Source organism: Antrostomus carolinensis, unplaced genomic scaffold, assembly GCF_000700745.2.
Source record: "Antrostomus carolinensis isolate BGI_N321 unplaced genomic scaffold, ASM70074v2 scaffold20767, whole genome shotgun sequence".
Taxonomy (NCBI): Eukaryota; Metazoa; Chordata; class Aves; order Caprimulgiformes; family Caprimulgidae; genus Antrostomus; species Antrostomus carolinensis.
In genome coordinates this window covers 1,952-23,661 of record NW_010328297.1, presented here as the reverse complement: position 1 = coordinate 23,661, position 21,710 = coordinate 1,952, and the positions used below count along the sequence as shown (strand labels likewise).

The window sequence follows — 21,710 nt, the reverse complement described above, 5'->3', positions numbered from 1 at the left end:
GAAAGAACATTCCAGATTGATTTTATTCCATATTTTCTGCTTTCTTCTCCGAAGCTACTGATGGAATCCTGTCAAGGACAGGCCTTCATGGTCAGGTGGTCCAAGCTACTGTGACAGTTCCTCTGTTGCTGTAAAAATGTTGTGAGGATGGAAGAAACAGTTGCTGAATTTGGAGAGTACTTGCTCCAACTGTTTCTCATGTGCATATAAAAATAATGAACAGCTGGTAAATTTAATCTTGTGATCTTTACATTGATCAGAATCCAATTGCTTGGAAAATCTTGGAAAGACTGTCATCAGTTTCAGATGGCTTGTGATTGAGAAGGTTGGATGAGTATCTAGTAGGTTTAGCATGTTACTTATTTTTATTGTCATATATCAATACACGTCTTGCCATTGAAGTTTTGCAATCAGCAGGCTCTAATCTGTCCTTGAGACTGTACTAGACTGAAGGAAAAGAAATCCTATAAAGGTGTGGTGTGACTCATTGCCATACTTGGAGTGCTTGTTTTGATTTCTTTGCAGGGCTCTTCAGCAGAGTGTCACCTAAGATATAAATCCAAAGTTTCAAACACACTGGATTCAAACACAATGTACATGCAGAAATGGTGAGTGCATAACTTGTGCAGACTGACCATTGCTTCCCAGATTCTCTGTTCAGATGCTGCTGTCGTTGCTGGATTTACTCTAATTGCAATCACAGCAAAGACACCATTCAACCACTGTTTGGAATTAAATGAAATTTGGCAGTAGCTGCGTGTAGGTTTCAAACAAGATTAGGCCCAGTATTAAAAGCAGGTGCTTTACCAAAAAATGACACATCATGTACCACAAATTTTATGCTTTTTGGCACACCAGCTTGAATTTCAATTTTGCAAGTATTATTTCGAGAAACATCTCGTCAAGTATTTTACTGGAGGGCAAGGTTTATTTTACATTTCCATCATCTGATTTGATAGGTCTATTAAGAATGTGGTTAGAAGCATTTCACATTGCTGCTTTTTTATTGCATTTCATACTACTTATTGAAACTACAAATTAATTTTAAGCTTGCTGGGTGTCCATGACCAGATCAATTTTCTTCTTTCTCCCTTACATTTCACTTTGGATTTTGGAAAGTAGTATTTTGTTTGCATTCTTCCTACATCTTGATGCCGCTGTTTTTGCTCTGACAAAATATCAGAAGTTTGGACAATGTAATAATTATCTTAATGTATTTGGATATTTAATTCTGATCTGGTGTATTGTTTGGCCTGTCCCAAGCAGGAAGGGACTGAAGGCCAAGGTCAAAAAAACTCCCACCTCTAAAAAACATTTGAGGAATTATAGTTGCCAGGGAAGCCCCAGTCACATTCTGTAGACATGCAAAGATCATGGGTGGCATGTTAAACTCAGCAGCCAGGGCACCAGGAACAGAAATCCTGAGAAGGCAGACATTTATCTACATGATGTGGAATCAGAAGCATTGCACAAAAACATTGATGAGAAGTGTACTGGTTTCTTCCTTTCTACACCAAAAAACATACATTGTAGGCAGAAAATAAAACATTTATGTGATGCAGAAGGCTATGGTGATCTTATTACACATATACAGAGCTTTCTCAGATAAGGAGAAATACTTCACTTTTTACACTGGCATCCAAGAGCTTTACAATAGTGCATTAAAGAATGAAAAAAAAGGTAACAGCCTCTGAACATCATCCTCTAGTTCCATGAGTACAACAAATAATACAATAAATGTGTTATGATGTTATTAAAAGAATACTGCTGTGCTGATTTACCTGTCTACTGCTCTATAACCATTCACAATGCAAGTATCTAGGTATGTCCTTATGTGTCTCTGGGCTCTATAAAACTTCACTCTGTGCACAGTAACTATCTGTTGCTCGTTAGGAAGTCAGTAATTCACAAGCAAAGGCTACCATAAAAATAATATAATAAAATAATAATATAGATGAAAAAAACCTCAACAACATCATAAGCAGAGCTGATTAGCAGTGGTGGAAGATATAAATTATTTACTTCTGGTGCTTTACTCTGTTATTACTCTGTGCTGTGAAATAGGGGGGGCAGAAATCTCCTAATGCACTTTTGAGGAGTAGGACAGAGAGACACACCAAAAAAATGGGTTCAAAACTTCTGTTACATGCCCCAAAGTCTTCTGAACTTTCTGCTTAACATAGTACACTTAATAAAAATATGTACTCTTTTTTTACTCTCTTAATGGCTCGACCAGATTAACTTGAAGCTTAAGGATGCGTTGTGGTTGTGCATACATTTGTGCCCTTTGATTCTGGGTTTTTGTAACTTGTTTTGCTTTCACTGATGAGTGATTTTTTTTTTTAAGCCTCTTGGAACAGTTTGATTCACAAAACAAAGGCAAAAGAAAGCTCCAAAACTGGAAGGAGAATTTGCTGATGATATAAAACTGATCCTCATGGCCCCGAGGGCACCACCAGCCCTGACTGCTCCTGCCTAGTACCCAGGCCTCATTTCAGTTGTTCATTAGTTCTCCTGAGGAGAAAGTAATTTATTTTTATCTTTTTATGAGATTTTTTTTTGCTTCAGAACGTCAGCCTACGTGCAGTTGCTGCAGGCTGCTTACTTTTGTTTGGTGAGGACAGGGATGTGTGTTGTGAGAGGGCAAAGCTGGGCAGTGAGGGACCCCAGCGTTAGACAGCAGCTATTAATGCCCTGGACCCGTAGGAGGGCATTACCCTTTCGTTCTCAGAATAGAGTTTCTAATCTTCACGGGTCCTTAAAAAACTTTTCACAGCTTCAGACTATTTGAATACAGTTTAACAATAATTGACTTGTCAGCTGTGAATATACAGCTTAAAAAGGCATGGTAATTCAAGGTTCAGCCAGAACGATCTGAGCTCAGCATTTTGGTTGCCTAGCTCTTACCCAAACGTGATCTCCTAACTGTGTTGATGCAGTGCTGCTGGGGTAGCGAGCCAGTCATCTCCCACAGCTATGGCTATGCACGTGGAAAGAAAAGGAGATTTCTATCCCTGCAAAACCTTACGATGAGTGAACTCATCATCTTACGTGGAGTGCTGAGGACACTACTAAGTGCCTACGCACAATAAGCAGCCTCTTGTCTCCTGAAAGATCTCTAAACTCAACCTGACATCAGGAGAGTAGCTCAACAGGCTTTATCAGGATTAACAAGTGTGCAAATATAGACAGTCTAGGTATGTCAAACCTAGGGCTTTGGACATTAAGCCTCCTCACCCCACCTGCTGTCTTTCAAAATACTACTTAAAGCTCGAAAGGCAGAGGGAGGAGGAACAGGTCAAACAGCAGATTACAACAGCTCAGAATAACTGCAAAATTTACAGCAAATCCTGTGCTTCTCTTTCTCTCTAGTCCCCATTTCAAGCCTAACACTGCTTTCTCCATCCTCAGAAACCTAAAGGAGGACTCATTTTGCTCCATTTAATCTTCCCCCATTTCCTTGCCTGCTTTTTACTTCTGAAGAATTTCAACTATTCCCCAAAGGCTGCATATCTGTTACTGAAGAAATACAGAGCTATTTCTGACTCTATTACTTTGACATATCCCTAGGGTCTGAGTTTGAGGCTTGGAGAGAGCTCCAGACTTTGTATGGGCTGTGGCCAAAATCATCAGTTTCCCAAGTAAACAAAGTTGGCATTTGTCATGGGGGGAATGGGGGATGGGGTGGAACTCTTGGCAAGCAAAGGCTATTAGATGAAGATGAAGAATGAAGCAGGGAATTAGGAGCTGCGGAATGTTAAGTGGTTTTGTGGTAGTTGCATACTCACTGTTACATAAAGAGATGAGGCTGTATTGACCAGACTATTACACAAGGTTCTGCTTTGCCCAGTCAGAGGACCTGTGAGATTTGAGGACTTGGAAAATACCAGGACTTTTGTGTTAGAGGAGTCAGAAATGCAGAGCCACCTGTGTCCTGGCTCTCAGGCTTGTAGGCTATCCTGGTAAAACCTGATGAAATCTAAGATTGCCATCTGCCATCATCTCCTGGATAGTGGGGTTCAGCTTTCTGCACCCCTAATTTTGAGCCTCTGACTGTGCTTTTAGGACTATATTTTCCAACTTAAAACAAAGCAGTAGGCAAGAGAGAGAAAACTATAAAATGCAGCCATAACATATTTTCCGGCAAATTTCTTGCTAACAATTCAAGCAAATTTTTCTTGTTTGACAAACCCAAGAATGTAGTAGTACAAACTTCCAGGAAAAGCACTTTGAAGACATACATGTCTTCCAGTGGCAAAGATGCTCTATTTGGCAGATTATCTCAGATGCTCCTAGATGTTTTTAGGAATTAATGTCTCAAGGGATGCATGTAATAAGGCTCCCAAAAGTTAAATACCAATACCATCATTCCCTAAACTACTTGGTATTATCAGATAAAGGACCTCAGGGAAGGAAAAAGTTAATACTCTCTACCTTCTTTACCTAGTAGGTATTTTTTATTTCTGTAAAATATGGGAGATTATAGATCATGTTTTGTCACAAGAAAGCAGTTACCAATTTATTGTCATTACATGAGTTTGCAGCCAAGTTAGTTAAAACAGATAATCCAATTTCTGATGCATTTTTTCTGCAATTATTATTTCCAAAGCGTGGTTCTCCAACATCATTGTTGCCAACAAATGTGTGAATCATGATTGCTTAGTTTCAGGTGTTTCAAAGAAACATTTAAATGATAAAGGGGAAAAAGAAGAAAATGTAAATCTGGACTAGCCTCTAACTGCTCTATTCATAATTAATAAGGAAATAAATAGAAAAAAAAAAGACAGTTACACTTTTAAAAAGACTTCTTTTCTTTAAATTTCTTTAAATAAAAGAAGCAGATTCCTAAACTGTTTCTCATTAAAATTACTTTCCCCTTTATCTACATCATAATTTAACAAGTAATATTTAAAAGTAACTTTGATTAATTGTACAAAGTTAATATTCATTGCCTATTCACATCTGAGATAATTTTATGCAACATTATTCCAGGTTAAGGAGAAGCAAATGAGCAAATGGTTTGGCTTTGGTTTTTTTTGTTGCTTTTTTTGGATTGTGTCCAAAACTAATGGCAAAAAGGATTTGTACATGTACATGTCAACTCCAAAACCCCTGAATATTTCAGGAAGAGCTGTAGATTTTTGTTACTTCTGAGAGAAGAATTATTTCTGCCGAAGGGATATCTTGATTCTTATTTTCTTCTAGCCCTTGGTTTAGAAGCTGATTAATTTTTTTGGCACACAGGCTTTTATTGCTGACTCTTCAATGTGATACCTATGACTGTCATAAAAAGAACGTAAGTTTCCTAAGTATTTCTTGTTATGGAGACTAGAGGCAATTGTGAGAGTAAAAAAGGGTTCAAAACCAGAAAAAAGCAAGAATTAGAGTTCTCTAGGCAAAGTGGTAGTACTATCCATATGTGCTGGGCCAACAGAAGAGTAATGCAAAAGAGATAGCATAAAATGTAGTGTGTCTTGCCAACCACAATACCAGCTTATATGGCTCTTGGGCCCATAGTATAGTGTGTAATGCAGATGTTGCTGCTGCAACCTTACTGCCTTTGTTAAGCTAGTTGGTTAGAGTAAGCTAAGAAAAGTGTACTTGAACAGAGAGTCATTTCAACCTGAAGACATCCCTAAAATTATGTGTGCAGCTGAACTTATGTTTGCAGAACTATTTGAAGATTTAGGATACAAAAGAGGAAAGTTTGAGAAAATATTTCTATAATTATCATCCTCTCTCACCCTGCTTTGGATAACTGTTAACTGTTGTACCCAATTCTGTTGTATCAACTTTGGAAATGCCTGCAAATGCCTAGGGATTCAGCAAACAGTCTAGGCAGTTCCTTAGGCAGCCTGATAATTCATGTCACAGCAGCTACTCCTGTTCCTGAGGACATGTCAGAGCAAGAAAACCCGAAGAAAGAAGCCCAACTGAAGATTCCAGCGAAGGAGAGTTAGCAAAGATGCCTTGAGTCAGTATAATCCCACAAGGGGTGGAAAAACTTAATATTTAGGTTCCAGGTAGTGTTTGAAATATTGCTCACTAGCAGTTGTTTTATTTCATCTTTTAAGAGCTCTTCATGCCTTCAGTAAGAACGTGGAAGGCAGCTGTCACATAGTGCTAGGTAACGGTTGCATAGCTGGGCCGTGTCAGTCTTTAACAAAATAATGTCTTCAGTGGAATCTCTAGCAACTAATTGCCTCATATCAATGAAAATAATATTCCTCTGTCTCTCACAATTCTTAAGAAAGGGAGAAAAGCGGAGGGAGAAAACAACTGAAAGTCAAATGAAGAATGATTTACAATAATCATCAAAACATGTCTGAAAAATATTACATCTTTCTGTGAACGTTTGCACGTTTTTCTTGGAATATGAAGTGCAGTCACTACTTTCATAGAGAATTTCATGGCCAGATGATTGGCATTTCCTTCTACTACAATACCTGAGAAGATATACTTGGCTAATCCCGTTCATGGCCCTATAACCAGAGAGAATAACATCTATTTATAGCCAGAGCACAAAATCAGATGATGAAAAGTCTAGCTGAAAATCGGAACTATAAAAAAACAGCAGGACAGTGGAGAAGGAGGTAGAATGAGGAAAAAAAGAATGGTGGTCTGCCTCCCAACACTTGTCAGCATTGTGCAAAGTACTAGGAGTGAAAGGGAAACTTGAGTTCTTCAGGGAAAGAAAAAGAAAAAACAAAAACATAGCTTGAGATTTAGATCACATTGCTATGTAGTCATTTCAATACACAACAAAGTTCTGTTGAAATCATACATTTCTGCATTTCTTATTATCTGTTCTACATTAAACAGTCTGGTTTAACTTTCTGTAGATTTTAAAAATTTTTAGATTTTTATCGTTCTAGTCTGCATAATGATATCACATGAACTCTAGTTTACTAAGCACAGAACTACTTTAAATTTTAAATGAAAAAGCACAAACTAGAAAGATGATTAAAGATTGACACCAGTTGGTGGCTCCTTATCTAAAGATTTCTTAAACTCTTTGCTGTGGACTATCCATTTTTCTGCATCTACCAACTTTATCTCTGCATAAGAAATGTAGCAGAAAATACTGTTCTCTGTTGAGGACCATCCAATACTTTGTAAAATGTTAACAGAAAATCCTTGAACTTGCATAATTTCCTTTGGTGCCACATACCTATTAATCTTCTTTACTCTTCACGGTATATTCTACCTTTTAAAATCCTATTTTCTTACAAAGGAACAGACACTTATTCCTGCAGCTAGTTTCAATTAATGCCAAAATAAGCAATAGGAGAGCTATGATGGCAGCATCCCATTTTCAGTACATTGATTTATAGGTTAAATGGCTATGCAAATTTAGTCCTTCACAGGTCATAAGAACCCAATCAATCAATCAATCAATCAATCAGTCTTTACAGTGTTCGGTTTTTATTTGTAGTGGTGGCAAAACCTGTCTGCCAGCCAGTGGAAGTGGATGGCAATGATCCGGGTTTCTGATTTAAAGAAAGAAGATTTTTTTAGAGTAAATGTTAAATAGTAGCAGTGCTGACTATAGAATGTTTCCTTAGTTCTATTTAGGAGCAACTTACATTTCCAATATATTATGGATACACTAGACGTTATTTTTCTAGATGTTCTCTCTCCTTTAACATTGGTGTAACCTCATTTTGAAGGATATAATCTCTCTGAAATATGATACTTATTCTCACAGAAAACCAAATATACATCAGTATACTTGGCAGCTACTGAAGTATTTTAGATAAACATAACAGTTTCCTCTCTAAAATTCATCAGTATTCTGCATGAACTAGGAGTGCATGACAGTTATGTGTGGACTGAGATGCAGAGGGAATAAAAAAAGCAGAAGGAATTCAGCTTACTTATATGTGGTTTAAGCTTTTTCATTTTGTATTACAAATAGCTTAAGGGTGAAGAAGACTGAGATCATTTTTCCCTAAAATGACCTAATAAAGTGGATATTTTAAAAAATGAAATCTGTTGCACTTGTATTTTAATAAAAACATTATATTGTAAGGTTTTCATTGGAAAGCTGTGGCAAAAGATAAACCCACCATTTATTATATTGCCAATACCATTGTATAAATAATGCTTACACGTATTAATGTATGAGTCATGAATAAAATGTTTGCTTAAATGCTACCTCCTGCACTCTCTGTGATAATCTCAAGGAAAGTTAACTTTGCAATTTACGGTTCTGAATGTTCAGCATCTTTATTTTTCACTGGAGCTAAGAATGATGAAGAACAACTTTCAAACTTCACTAGCATATTTATTTATTTGTTTGTTTATTTAATTATTAGCAAAGCATCCCACAGAGGTCAAGGAAGGGATGAAAAGTCTTGACACAAAAACATTGTTTTTAAGAAACGTGGCAAAATTAAAGACATCTGCATACTTGGTGCATACGGTCATTTCATTATGAAACAGCTGGTGGTCTGCACAAGAGACACACCAGAAATGGTTAGTGTTTTATTTAGTATGTTCCTGAGAAGAAAGCTTTTAGGACATAGCCTCTGCCACTAATCTCCAATAGAAACAGGCACTAAGTGGAAACAGCTTTTATTCATTGAACAGGAGATCTCTGTTGAGCCAGAGGTGTGAATACCTATGCAGTACTGTGTTCTGCCACATATAAACATGCAAGATAGTTGAGTCCAAGAAGCCATACAGCCACAGTAGCATCACCTCTTTGGCACGGTAAGTTAGTGCAATGCTCTGAGTTTACATGGTCTGCTTGCTGCCAAGACCGGAGGTAACCTCAATCTCTATGTGACATGGAATTGTGCTGCAAAGATGTACCACTCCCTGTTGTATGTCCACTGACCATAGTAATTCCCATGAGTAGGGACCTGAACTACTCTTATCTGCAACTTAAAAAAAATCCAGGGAATGATAAGGTTTGGCTTGCAACTGAATAACTGTTGCTATTTGTATGGATGAGTTGAATGAAACAAGCTTTGACTAGGCTTGCAATCTCTCACAAATTGTCAGAAAAACCTGCCATGCTGCCACAATTCCTTTTTAACTGCTTCAAGTTTACTGGGAAGTTGTTTTTTTGAAATAGAAACCCTAAGTAGGAGGATGTCTGTAACAGGCTTCAGCTGGAAGCAGCAAGGCTAACAAGGAGGTGAAATGCAATTCACAACTATAATTACCTGCCCCCTCCCCGAAGTCCTGTTGGCATCCTATGAGGTTAATAATCTACACCTTACCTGCGAGAGGTTTTAAATTGGGCATATATGAAACATAGAGGACAAAGTCTATGCACCTTTTAAGAGTGTTTTATCATCTTATACTATCATAGAATACCATGGATGACCCCACCTGAACTCAAGGAGCATTAGGCTGCTGTAATTGGAATTGTAGATTAATCTCAGGCCTAACACTTCAGCATAGCTGTCTGAGCAAATTTCTATTTGTGAGAAAACAGAAGCCTACATGACAAAAATATATTTTATGCTAAGAGTAGAAGACCTTATTACATGACTTAAGTTTCCCAGAATAATTTTCTTTAGTTTATTTCAACTTTAAACTAGTCCCCAAGATATATGCTTTTGTGTAGGAACAAAAGAAGTCATAACAATTTTAAACTGTAAAAGCCTCACTATTAAACCATAGTATTTTCTAGCCACAAAAAGTTAGGTAAGGAAATAATCAGGTCACATATCTATAAAGGTCAGCTGGGGGGAGCATGGGAGAAGGCTCAAGTTTGCTAGCTGTCTAGATAAACAGCACTTCTATACAAATGGTACTATTAAGAGAAAGGAAATAATTTCTGTCAGGAAGTTTTGTATATTTCACCACTCACTGAGATAGTGGCCCCTTTATTAGAAAGCAACAACTAGACAAAAATACAATAGCACAGGAAATAAAATTTTGGTCTAGAAGCCTGAGCAGTTGCTATAGCACTGAAGGAAACTGAATGTAAGCAAAAACTCAAATGACCAAATTATTTCTGAATTCGTGCGTTATGCATGCAACCACTTGCGTCTGCTAACTTCTGTGGTTTGGAGATGAAATATTATAATCTATTTAATATTGCACAGTGCCTAAATGTTCTACATAATGTCATGGAAGGATAATGACCCCTTATTTGTACAATCATAGCTGCCATTTCAGAGCCCACAGTGTGATACTCTGTCAGCCATCCATTGACCACTCTTCATACATCTGTACTTAACTAAAAGTGCTTTTCAGGATCAAATCCCACATTTCTGCCAAAAAACATGGGGAGGAGAAAAAGCTGTAGAAAGGGTATAGGACAAAATGTGAGCATATGGAATAAGGAGATCTTATTTTACCTCATCAGTAACGTACAATGTTTCTTTCTCCTGCCCTGAAAGGCTGGTCTGTTGCCACTTTAATCCAAGTTTAACCACAAAAAAGCACCATATCTGTGTACTTGAAAAGTGTTTGGTTGATGCTTATTATTTTTAAAAGTATACCTTAAAAACAGTGGTCATTATTCTTGGGAATAAAGGAAAAAAAATATAATTAAACTTATGAAAACAGGATGCTATTAACAACATTAGAAAAAAGAAACAAAGACTGCATGATAATAGAAATGCGATCATTATACTGAATAGAGATGAAAATACAATAAATCTGGAAAGCTCTGTAAAAAGGTGTCATTGGCTCAGGATATAAATCTTGCATCTTAAATTGTTCCTTTCCATTTTTATTCTGAAGAAAAATCTCCACTAGTCTCAAATATATCATGTTTAGTTTTGCTTGCCTGACATCCTTCCATAGCAAGGTTGATCATTTCAGTCTCTAACATACCTTTACAAATGCTCACAGCCTAGTGATCAGCACAGATTTCTGAGCTATGAATCAATCTACCTTGATTCCCAGCTGCTGTATTTTTTAATACCCATTCTTCTACCTCATTTTTCTGTTGTTTGGGTTTTTTTGGTTTTGTTTTGGTTCCCCCCCCCTTTTTCTTTTAGCTAATCTACAGGTTGGGATCTCCTTGCTCAACTCCGCATCATACAAAGAGCTGAAATTTTCAGCAAACCTAGGTATGAAACACCTGCACAAAAAAAAAAATTATCTGTAGAGTCTAGAAGAGGTGCTATGCTAAGACCCTCCAAGAGGTGTTCAAGGATCACAATCTCTGTCAATGGCCATGCATGTGATAGTTTTGAAAAGTCCTTAGTTGTGAATACTGGCAAATGCATAGATTTGCTCTACTTGAGTGGCCCAGTCCCTGTTTGGCAGATGGTGAGGTGCTGGTGCTGGACACACACGTCCTTCTCTGGTGGAGAGACTGCTGTTCCAGCCTGCCCGGTTTGTTGTAGTCAAGCAGGCCACCCCTTGTTGGTCAGGTATCTGTGACCCCAAGTATTACAAAAATTAAGACATGGGAGAAGACAGTAGGGGGAAATGCTTTCTCTTACATTGACTGTACAGCCATACCCTGCTGTCCCCCAAGGATGTGTTCCTGAAAGGTGTGATGGTTAGCAGTACAGACAACAGACACTCCAGCATTGCAATGAGTGGGGGGCTCAAGGTGGCCAGCTCCAGGACCTTATGAGCATGAGGCAGAGCTCAAGACAGACCTAGAAAACTGCCCACACTTGTCTGCTGTTCAGTCAGTTGTTAGATCATCTGATGTCTTTTGCCCTCTACCTCCACAACCACATAGTCTACACTATATTATCTGTCTGGGAGCCAGCTACATTACAGAAAGCTGATTATAGTCATAGAATGGTTTGGGTTGGAAGGGACCTTTAAAGCTCATCTAGTCCAACTCCCCTGCAGTGAGCAGGGACATCTTCAACTAGATCAGGTTGCTCAGAGCACCATCCAACCTGGCCTTAAATGTTTCCAGGGATGGGGCTTCTACCACCTCTCTGGGCAACCTGTTCCATTATTTTACCACCCTCATTATAAAAAATTTCTTCCTTACATCAGGTCTAAATCTACCCGTTTTTAGTTTAAAACCATTACCCCTTGTCCTATTGCTACAGACCCTGCTAAAAAATCTATCCCCACAATCAAGTCCCTTGCAATCACAAGCAGTTATTGCAAAAGCAGGGAGGTTAAATTAGAAATATAGCCTGGAGAAGCTGCTTGACCTCTTCATTTGGTAGTCTGTTTTGTCTTGTAACCTGGGCACGGTGTGTGATCTCCTCATGGGAGTTACATTTTCCTCTGTCACAGGTTCAGTACAGTACTTTGGGCAAATCTGTTTATCTGCGCTGCACTTCATCATCAGTTAAGTGCAGACCATATTTCCCCCCCGTCTAAAATTGTTGTAAAAACTTACTAACTTTGTATTTGAGCATACCAATATTTTCCTATGCTTATATGCAAGCATAAAATAAGCAAAGGACAGAAGAATAACCAGTGAACTGCAAATTACATCTCATTTTCAGAATAGTTTCTTGATATTTTTTAAATGTCCCTGGAAAGTATTAACAAGAGTCCTACTCAAAGCCCTCAAAGCCCAGTCCCAGTTCTTCACCTCTAGTACACCATAATGGCAATCCTGTCCTCAACAGCAGTTTTGTGAGCAGAGCACAAAGAGCCTGCAGGCTACAACTCACAAACAAAGCAATAGTATGAGATTAAAGAAATAAAGAAAAGAAGGTTTACCTGGTTCAAATCAAAGATATCGAACACCCGTTTAATGTATATTTCTCCCTGTAGATCCAGCCCTTGCAGACCCAAGAGTTTCTTGAATTCATGCAGACTAAGCTGCCCAGATGGGCATTCTCTCATAAATTTGCTGTAATAATGGTGCATCTCTGTGGCATGGTCGTCACCTGGTAATGATTCGTTGGCGCCCATGTTATTATGCAGAAAGTATCTCTTTTTTCTTTTTTTTTCTATTCACATTTATCTAACTCAGGTTCAGAGTCTTGCTCATGACCAGAACTCAGAGAAATACTGCATTTAAATGGCCACAGTAAACCTCTTACAGTGTAAGTTTCTATTTTTATTTAGTGACTATCTGTACTCATGTGAGATTACCTTTAATGCCCAGTTCTAAACCAGATGGGATTTCAGAATGGGGCTAAAGGAGAAGTAAAGAGAGCCAAGCTCAAATTATAGTTCATGAAAATCCAGACTCTCCCACTAACTACAAACATGCATATTAGAAAAAGAAAAATGAAGAGATCCTCAAAGTGGTTTGAATTATATGGAAAAAATTATCAACATGTTTAGCAACATCATAGATTGGCTGTAAGGAATAGGTACAATTTTTGCTGTAAATAGGGATGGAAAAAGTTGAGAGTGCAAACAGACATGCTCGTTATTACATTCTCTCTGTTGTATGTGGATTAAGCCTTTCTAAAAACAGAGCCCTTTGGACTCCTCCTTGAGGCACTTTTTATCACAAATATACTGTGTGTTATCTTGTGTTTGTGAGCAATTGCACCCTATTTCCTCCCTCTCAGCATGGGTCCCCAGATGAAACACATGGTTTTGGTCACCAGCCTCATGACAGAACCTAAGCAGAAGAAGAATCTTTTACAGTAACTTCTTTAACAAGAATCAACTTGGTCTGATATGTGAATTAAATACAAGTTTCCTGACTGTTTGTTGGTGCTTTTTATTTTACAGCTTTCCAGAGCTTATTTGCTTCTTACTCTGTAAGGTCAGGGAAGGGCTTAGGTGTCAATAATATTCTTGTACTGATTAGCTTCTATACAAGGAGATGAGTGGCTCAGGAGCATTGCTATAGCACAGACAAATTTGGAGCTGAAAATACTAGTCTAAAACTATAGGATGTTGGAGATGCAGGAACAAGACAATCCCACTCACTTATCCTTTTCATTTACAATCACACGGTGGAGTTAAAAAGTGCAGTCCTGTGAGGTGCCGAGTGCCTCATGAAAAATGGCAACTTCCCCCCAGTCTGACTTAAGCCAGAAAGCAATCAATATCTTACAGGATCAGGTCAATTTTTGAGAAGAACACCCATACTCTTAACAGACTATGCTACAGCTCTCTCCATGATGACATCATTAAGTTTAATATACTTAAAAATGTGGCATACAAGTAAGAAAGCTTGAACACTCCTCAAATACCCATGAACTGTTGAAGATTAAAGAGGAAGATAAATACATTGCCATCAGTTTGGCCAAAACTGGTTCAGTAGGCAAGGAACATACAGCAGACTGGGTAGTTGATGCATTGTCTTTCACCCCAGAGACCATCACTCAGCCCTAAAGCTGCTGTGTGATCCCAGTGACTGAGAGTGGGGACACATCTTATGTGGACATCTCATCTGCAGGCGAGTGCTGGCTGGGACAGTGGGGGGTAAGGGAAAAGGAAATGAGGACAAGGGAGGTGAAAGGAAATAAGTAGACAAACCTCTTGGGTATGCACAGTCTGACAAAAATAATGAATTTTCTTCTTCAGCCGTCATGCCCTGCCATTAAAGCAATGACCAGTTGTGGTGATTTCACTTGGCTGGCAGCCCCAACACAGCCACTTGCTCACTCACTCTTCCTACCCACCCAGGGAATAGGGGAGAGAATTGGAGGGGTAAAGGTAAGGGGACTCCTAGCTCAAGACAGGAACAATTTAATAATTGAAATAAAAAAAAAACCCCTTAAAATAATAAGGGCAATATAATGGTAATAATAAAATATACAGATGAGTGATGCACAGTGCAATTGCTCACTGCCCAATGACTAAGCCTGGCCTGTTCCTGGATAACAATCCCAGATGAGCGACAATCTCAAAACTGAAACTGCAATCCTGGAAGAGCAAGAGCCTGAGAGAGAGTGCAAGAACCCAAGAGACACTCACTAATATACCAAACATGATGTTATATGATATGGATTATCTTATTAGCATATCCAAATGACAATTTGGGTTTGCTAATTTTAATATTCACCCCCAAACCCCCAGTCCTTTGCACCTGCAGACTAGCAAAACACGGGGAAGTTGGAAAGTCCTTCATCTTCCAGCAAGAGCTAAAAACATTAGTATGTTCACAGAATCATAGAATGGTTGGGTTGGAAGGGGCCTTAAAGATCATCCAGTTCCAACCCCCCTGCCATCAGCAGGGACACCTTCCACTAGACCAGGTTGCTCAAAGCCTCATCCAACCTGGCCTTGAACACTTCCAGGGAGGGGGCATCCACAACTTCTCTGAACAACCTGGGCCAGTGTCTGACCACCCTCATAGTACAGAATTTCTTCCTAATATCTAATCTACACCTACCCTCTTTCATCTTAAATCCATTTCCCCTTGTTCTAACTGCCCTTATAAAAAGTCCCTCTGCATGTTATCAATGTTCTTCTCATAACAAATCTCATACTGAAACCAAAGCACAGCACTATTCTAGCTACTAAGAAGAAAACTAATTCTCTCCCAGCTCAAAAATCAGGCCACCAGTCATTGTGCCAAGCACCAGAGAAAGACAGTGCACCAGGAACAGGACTGAGGCAGAATACAGCCTTTACATGTCCTGATCAGGTAAGAACTGTCCATCAGTAACTCACCCAATGCTGGTCATCCTTCCTCTTTTATCTCTTCCATTTGGACAATAACAGCTCTCTTGCATCTCTTCACAGGACCTTGTGCAAGCACTGTTCACAGGATCCCACTTAGGCATAGGGAACTGGGGAGCTGCTCACATCTACTGATCCCTTTCCTGATCTCCCTCCTGTTTTCTCCCCCTGAAAAACATACTACTGCTACTTGCTTCCAGATAGCAAGTCTTGGGGAAGTGTACCCATGGTGATGGAGGCACATGAGAGAGACTGCTGCACTGACTTGAAGTCAGATTTTTGTCAGATTTTGTGTATTCTGGTAAAATCTTACAAGAGAATGTTACTTTAAAATAATTCCAACCTTAATTTAATACCTGTTTTTCAGGATGCCTTTAGTTTAATAACAATAACTAAAATACCTGCAAAAGACAGCAAAAATGCCTGGGGAAAAAGTGATTTGATTTATACTTCAGTCTCACAGCATCCGTCACTCCTGGTGGGGGACTGGAATAGTATATATTAGCTGATATTACACCTGACAAAAAAGGAAGGTGAGTTTTATGGAGCACAAAAGGGCTAAAATTTATAACCCACTGCATAGTTTGATAGCACTTAATAAACTCACAGAAAAAATGTGCTGAGATAGTAGAAATTCTACAGAAATCACCTGTTCCTGAAGCCAATGGGAATGGAACATTTCTACTTTTATAAATAAAAATAGAAAAATTCATAACAATGTGGAGCTGAACTGATGAAATTAATACAGCAAAGCTGTTTTGAAGAACGTTGAAACAATGGGTACAGTGAGGCAATTCCAAATGAGCTATCTGTAGCAAACTGAATTGATGCTAAAAGATGAAGATAAAATTACAGTATCTATGGAGATCTACATTAGAGATGCCAAGAAGCTTTCTGGAGTCTGCACAATATTATGGGAATTAAAGAAAAGATACAAACAGGCAACAATGGGACTTTGTACTTGCACTGAGAATGATGGACCTGTAACAAAGATTGCTGGTTCAAAGACACAGTTGCTAAACTGCAAAAATGTGGGTCACATTAAAAATGCACACTGCAAGGTAAACAGTTTTCTCTGTATGTAAACATGAGAGGAAAAAAAAAAAATCATTAATCCTGCTCTTAAATGGTATAAAATCTCATCAGTTTTGGAAGTGATGGTGTCATCTAGATTTCTTTACAAATGAAAAAGAGCTAAACCCAAAAAACTTCACAGCAGGGTGATCAGGAACTACCTTGATAAAAAAATGGCAGAAAAGTAAAATAATAAAGATGACCTTCTGTTTCTCTTGGGTATTATGAAAGCAGCAGTAACATGACTGTAAGCAGCAGATACGAAATCCCTGTGTTGTGAAACAAGGAGGTCACAAATCTTTCCACTGTGATAGATTCAACTGAATGATACCTCTTTGAAGTGTAAGACAAAAAAGACAACTGCCAGTGCCTGAAGTAGCAAATACCAAGTTTTAAATGCATTTGAATAAAAAGCTTATCTACAGATTTTTTTATCTAAAAGTTGTGTCATTTTTGCCAATTAACTTTGTCTTTTCCTCTTGATTTTTTAATCCACTCTGGCTCACTCCAGCCCCACTCCATTTTTCCTTCCTCAGCAATTTTTACTTGCCATTTGCTCTGAAAAATGTGATTTCTCTCTCCCGTGTGACTCAGCTGTTGCTTCTGCACTTTGCATTTAATCTTCAGAGTCCATTTATGCTTCCTTCGGTAAATGCAACCTACCTCCCAGCTCAAGCAGACCTGCCTGAGGTGATTTCAGATGGACTACCCAGGCTGCCCAAATGAAAGAGAGTCATCAGGGCAGGATACAAAACTGTAGAAAGAGGGGGATATCTTCCAGGAAGAGCTGGAATGGACTATCCTGGTCAGAAAATTTACCCCATGAAGGCTTTAACTTTTTTTTTTTTTTCTTTTAAGTCTGAAACTGTGAGGTCCAAAGCATCTCCATCTTCTCCCTATGGCCGACCTTAGACTTTTCTATCTATTTGAATGAGTGTCTCCCATGAAGGCTTTAACTTTTTTTTTTTTTTTTAAGTCTGAAACTGTGAGGTCCAAAGTATCTCCATCTTCTCCCTATGGCCTACCTTAGACTTTTCTAACTATTTGAATGAGTGTTTAGCTTCTGAATTCTGCTTTCCTCCTTCTATGCATGTTACAAGGAGGAGGACCAAGCTAGCCTTTCCTCCTCCTGTATCTTCATTAGAATGGTAGCTTGCTTTTAAGGATTGTTTTCCTCTCAAAACCAGAAAGCTTTTGCCCCTTTTTCAAAACCAGAAAGCTTTTGCCCCAATGAGGCAAGTTTCTAGTAGGATGCAACCTCTAATCTCCCTGCCTGAGAGGTGAGGACTCACCAAATTCTTGCAGACTCAAGCATGAGGATGAGGAAAAGAGGTGTCATTGCTACTTTCTATGACATTTTAACCATGGCGTACACAGCAAAGTGCATGGGGATATCCATACCATCACTTAATTATTCTCTCATTGAAAACACTGATCAAACACTGGCACAAGTTTGTTAGTTCATAATCACATTCCTTGTGTGCCTGCTACTATAGTTCTACAAACAATGCTCTCCTTGGCTTTGTGTAAGGATTTAAAACCAAAACAGAAGGAAATGACCATTTAGAAATACATCTGTAGAAGCCTATTATGTTTGATTGCTTTTTGTACTACTGCTTCATTGTTGCTGACTTGGAGATTATGAGTGTAGCACAATGGTACATGTCCTAGTGATGAGATAAGCAATAGGCTTTTTTTTTTGTCCTTAAACTAACCACTTACAGACGTGATTTTGTGGGTGTTGTTAGCCACACACGCTACAGTGCACCAGTATCTATAAGTAACCAGCAGACCATGCATAATGAAATACGAAGTCTTGTACTTCCCTCAGAACCATTTGTAGTGCAGTAGGTTTTTGTGCTCCAAGATACCAACTTTACATTCTCCATTTGGAGTTAACAACTTAATATAATAAGGGTCCTCTCCTGAAACTGTTATTTTTATCAAAGTTTCTCATTGCCAAGGAGCTGCATCCTCCTTTGTCAGGAAGATAAGTCAGGAATACTTTATTTTTTGTAGCTAATGTAAATCCACTGATTTTCCTGAGCTCAAGGGTTGGCAAGAGCTTGGGCTGTGCTTTGTATTGTCAGCATCAGGGAAGTGCAAATTCCCTGGTTGATTAAGGACAGAAAGCCACTGTAATAATTGTTAAACTATTGCTTTTAAGTGGCTATTAGAAATGAAAGGAAAGAATCCTGTCATCCAGGGAAAATCTGGGAGGTCAATGAAGTGTCCTGACTCCAACTGGGAAAAATGAAAATAAAATAAACCCCTGAACTTTTGCATTCTGGTAATCTGGGGGGCGGGAAACCCAAAAGGACTTAATTTTGAGAATTTTTTAATTACTTGATTCTCAACCATCTGTAGCTACTGTTAGTTTAAATTTATAAAAAGTTATTTAAGTTAATAAATTCTTTTTTAAAAGTACCCAAAAAAATCTTTGTGTTAAGTGTAATATCTTTGAATTAACCCCAACCCCAATGACATTTTGATGCCACAGGCTGTTTTCATGTAGAATTTCAGATTAGACAACTTGGATTTTTCCACTTAATAATGTTATATAGAGATCCTTAACTCTCAGTCCCATCTTCCTGTTTTTATCTGCCTACACAGCACAGCTATTTGGGCGAACTTTGGATATTAAAACATTCCTTTTTTTGTTAGTGTTTTTTGTGGGGTTTTTGTTTGGTTTTGGGGGGTTTTTTGTGTTTTGTTTTGTGTTTGTTTTTTTCCTCACCAGCTATAAAATTCACTGAGTTAAGCATTTTGGAAGAGGGAAAACTGAGCCAATAGAGAGAGATCAGTAAACGTTTAATTAAAAGGAGAAGCTGTCTTCCCTAATTAGGTACCGTTGTTTTGATGTTGTTCTTCTGGGTGTCTGAAGTCTTTCCCAAACCGAGCAGACACTGAGCAACTTGCATCTCCTAGTGGCTCCAGTTAGCAAGGCAAGGGTTTGTTGTGGTCGCTAAAGAGCGTGGTGATATATTTCTGTTTTGTAATCCCTGTCCAAGTGCTTTTCTGGGCCAGTGGGAGAGGCAAACCCTGCTGAGAGACACCCTGATGGGCTGGATCTTGTGGCTGCCGTTGCCAGCCTCTTCTTCTTACTGCAGCTGAGCAAACGACCACATTTATTCCCATGTGTTGTTTTTCTCCAAGCTCCATTTCTGATGGAAAATGCATCTCTTGCTAAGATTTTAACTTCCCTTCAACACTTTTTCTCCACCACTTGCATTTCAATTCCCCAAGGGTTTCAATTAATGTACGAAGGAGGGATGAAACACCATTTCTGCCTCCTGCTCTTTGAACATTTATTTCCATGTCTTTATACTTGTACTTTAAGTTTGTTAATTTGATTCTTTGTTTGTTTTACATTTCACGTATTTCTTCCCCCCCCTGGAAAGCTGGTATCTACTTATTTTATTGCTGCCTATTTCTGTTTTTGACTGTACTTTTCCCACTGCGTTTCTTGATTCTTTCCATTTATCTTTTAGAAGTAACACAGACTTCTGATTTCTGTGCAATTATTTCTATGCAATAATTCAAGTCTACCTTCCTTCCACTGCTCAGCTTTAAAAGTTGCTTTTTTTTAAGGGGTGATATTACTCTTCTTCAAACTTTCCAAATAGGAATAAAAATGGAGAAAGTAAAATAAAGAAAATAGTAGATTCATTTTAACTGTCTGAAAATGCAGCCCAATAGATCTGAAGAGACTTTGCTTCAGAAATGGTGGGGAAAATATTTTTAAAAAGGAGAGTGAAGACAGAAATATTCACACAACCTTCCAGTAATGAAAGGGGGGAACATGACAGTTTTAAGACTCTTGTCCAACCCCACCTACAAGGAATAAAACTTGTTTAGTAGAGTTTTGAAGAGCTCTTCTCTTAAACAACCTGAATGACCTTGAAAAGAGTCCAACAAATCTAGTTTTCTCAGTTTAAGCAATGCTGCACACCTGCTGGAAATGAATAAGGGAAAAAAAACCCCAAAAACCAATTCTAGTTACCTGTGGCTTTTTATTTGATATCACTAGGCCAACGTCCTCTACTATTCATGCTAACATATACATTTCATGATGAAAATAGTCCAAGAAAATTTCTTACCCGATTTGTGTCAAAGACGCGAAACACCTGCTCAACATACGTGTTTGCCTGAGGGTTCATATCACGTAGACCCAGTATTGCCTTAAGCTCATGGAGAGTAAGTTGCCCAGAGGGGCATTGGTTCATAAATTTCTTGTACCATTGACTGTTATCTATTGCACCAAGATCATCAGTTGATTCCCCGGCACCCATGGTACTGTTTGCCCTTCCTCTCCCTCCACGCCGCACTGTTTGCTCCTAGGTTCCCTGGATCACCTGCAGCTAGAATTCGACCACGAAGCAGGAGCTGTGAGACTACCATAAACCTCTTAAAGGTCCCTCCAGATCTGGATTAGGTAAAAATAGGAACTCTCCACGGGATCATCCTTCATGACCTCTTTCAACGCAAGCAGGCTTGTCAACAGGCTTCTCTCTGACCGGAGCTACCTTGACACCTCAACTTGTTCCCAGGGCTCAACCTCCTTCTTCAGTGACTCTTCTGAAGACAAAACATGACCTTTTTTCTCACGTGCAAGATCCTATGTCAGATTTGCAGCCTCGGTACTCTTGCTAAACTTAAAATGCTTTGTACTAAAACTGTACTGGCTAAGGTGACTTTGAATGCTTCTGGAACTGTGAAATGGTATTGCTGTGCTTTGTGTGAAGGGCTTTGCATTCAGCCCCTTGGAAAACAGGGAGAATCATAAATCCTGCAAAATACTGGTGATGTGTATGGTGACTCTGGTGTGTGCCAAAGTGTTCATCCAGCTGAAGGAAAAGCATATATAAAGAGACCATACTGCATCATAACATTAGTATTGAAAAAAAAGGTTCTGATAGTCTCTCACAGGAAACATCAGGTTATTTAAATACATAAACTATTGAAATCACACACCAGAACCTGAAGAAAGGATATAGTGAGCTAGTAAAATTCAGGAAGGGGACTTTTGAACTGAAGGCAGACTCTTCATGACTCTCCGATTAAAAGTACATACTTTGGATTTCACTTAACATCCCATCTAAACCAAACATGTGATAAACATTTAATATAATTTTAAGGTAAAA

The 21,710-nt window shown here is 38.6% G+C and overlaps 1 protein-coding gene across 1 annotated transcript in view; it reads right to left on the bottom strand.

Moving 5' to 3' along the window:
* Nucleotides 1-20,858, bottom strand: part of LOC104528261 (guanylyl cyclase-activating protein 1) — a gene marked incomplete at its 3' end in the record, with an annotated part of 21,624 nt that extends 766 nt beyond the window's left edge. The window contains exon 1 of the mRNA XM_010172210.1: nt 20,667-20,858. Coding sequence (XP_010170512.1) covers nt 20,667-20,858 — 192 coding nt within the window. The remainder of the gene's footprint in view (nt 1-20,666) is intronic.
* Nucleotides 20,859-21,710: the final 852 nt, after the last annotated feature.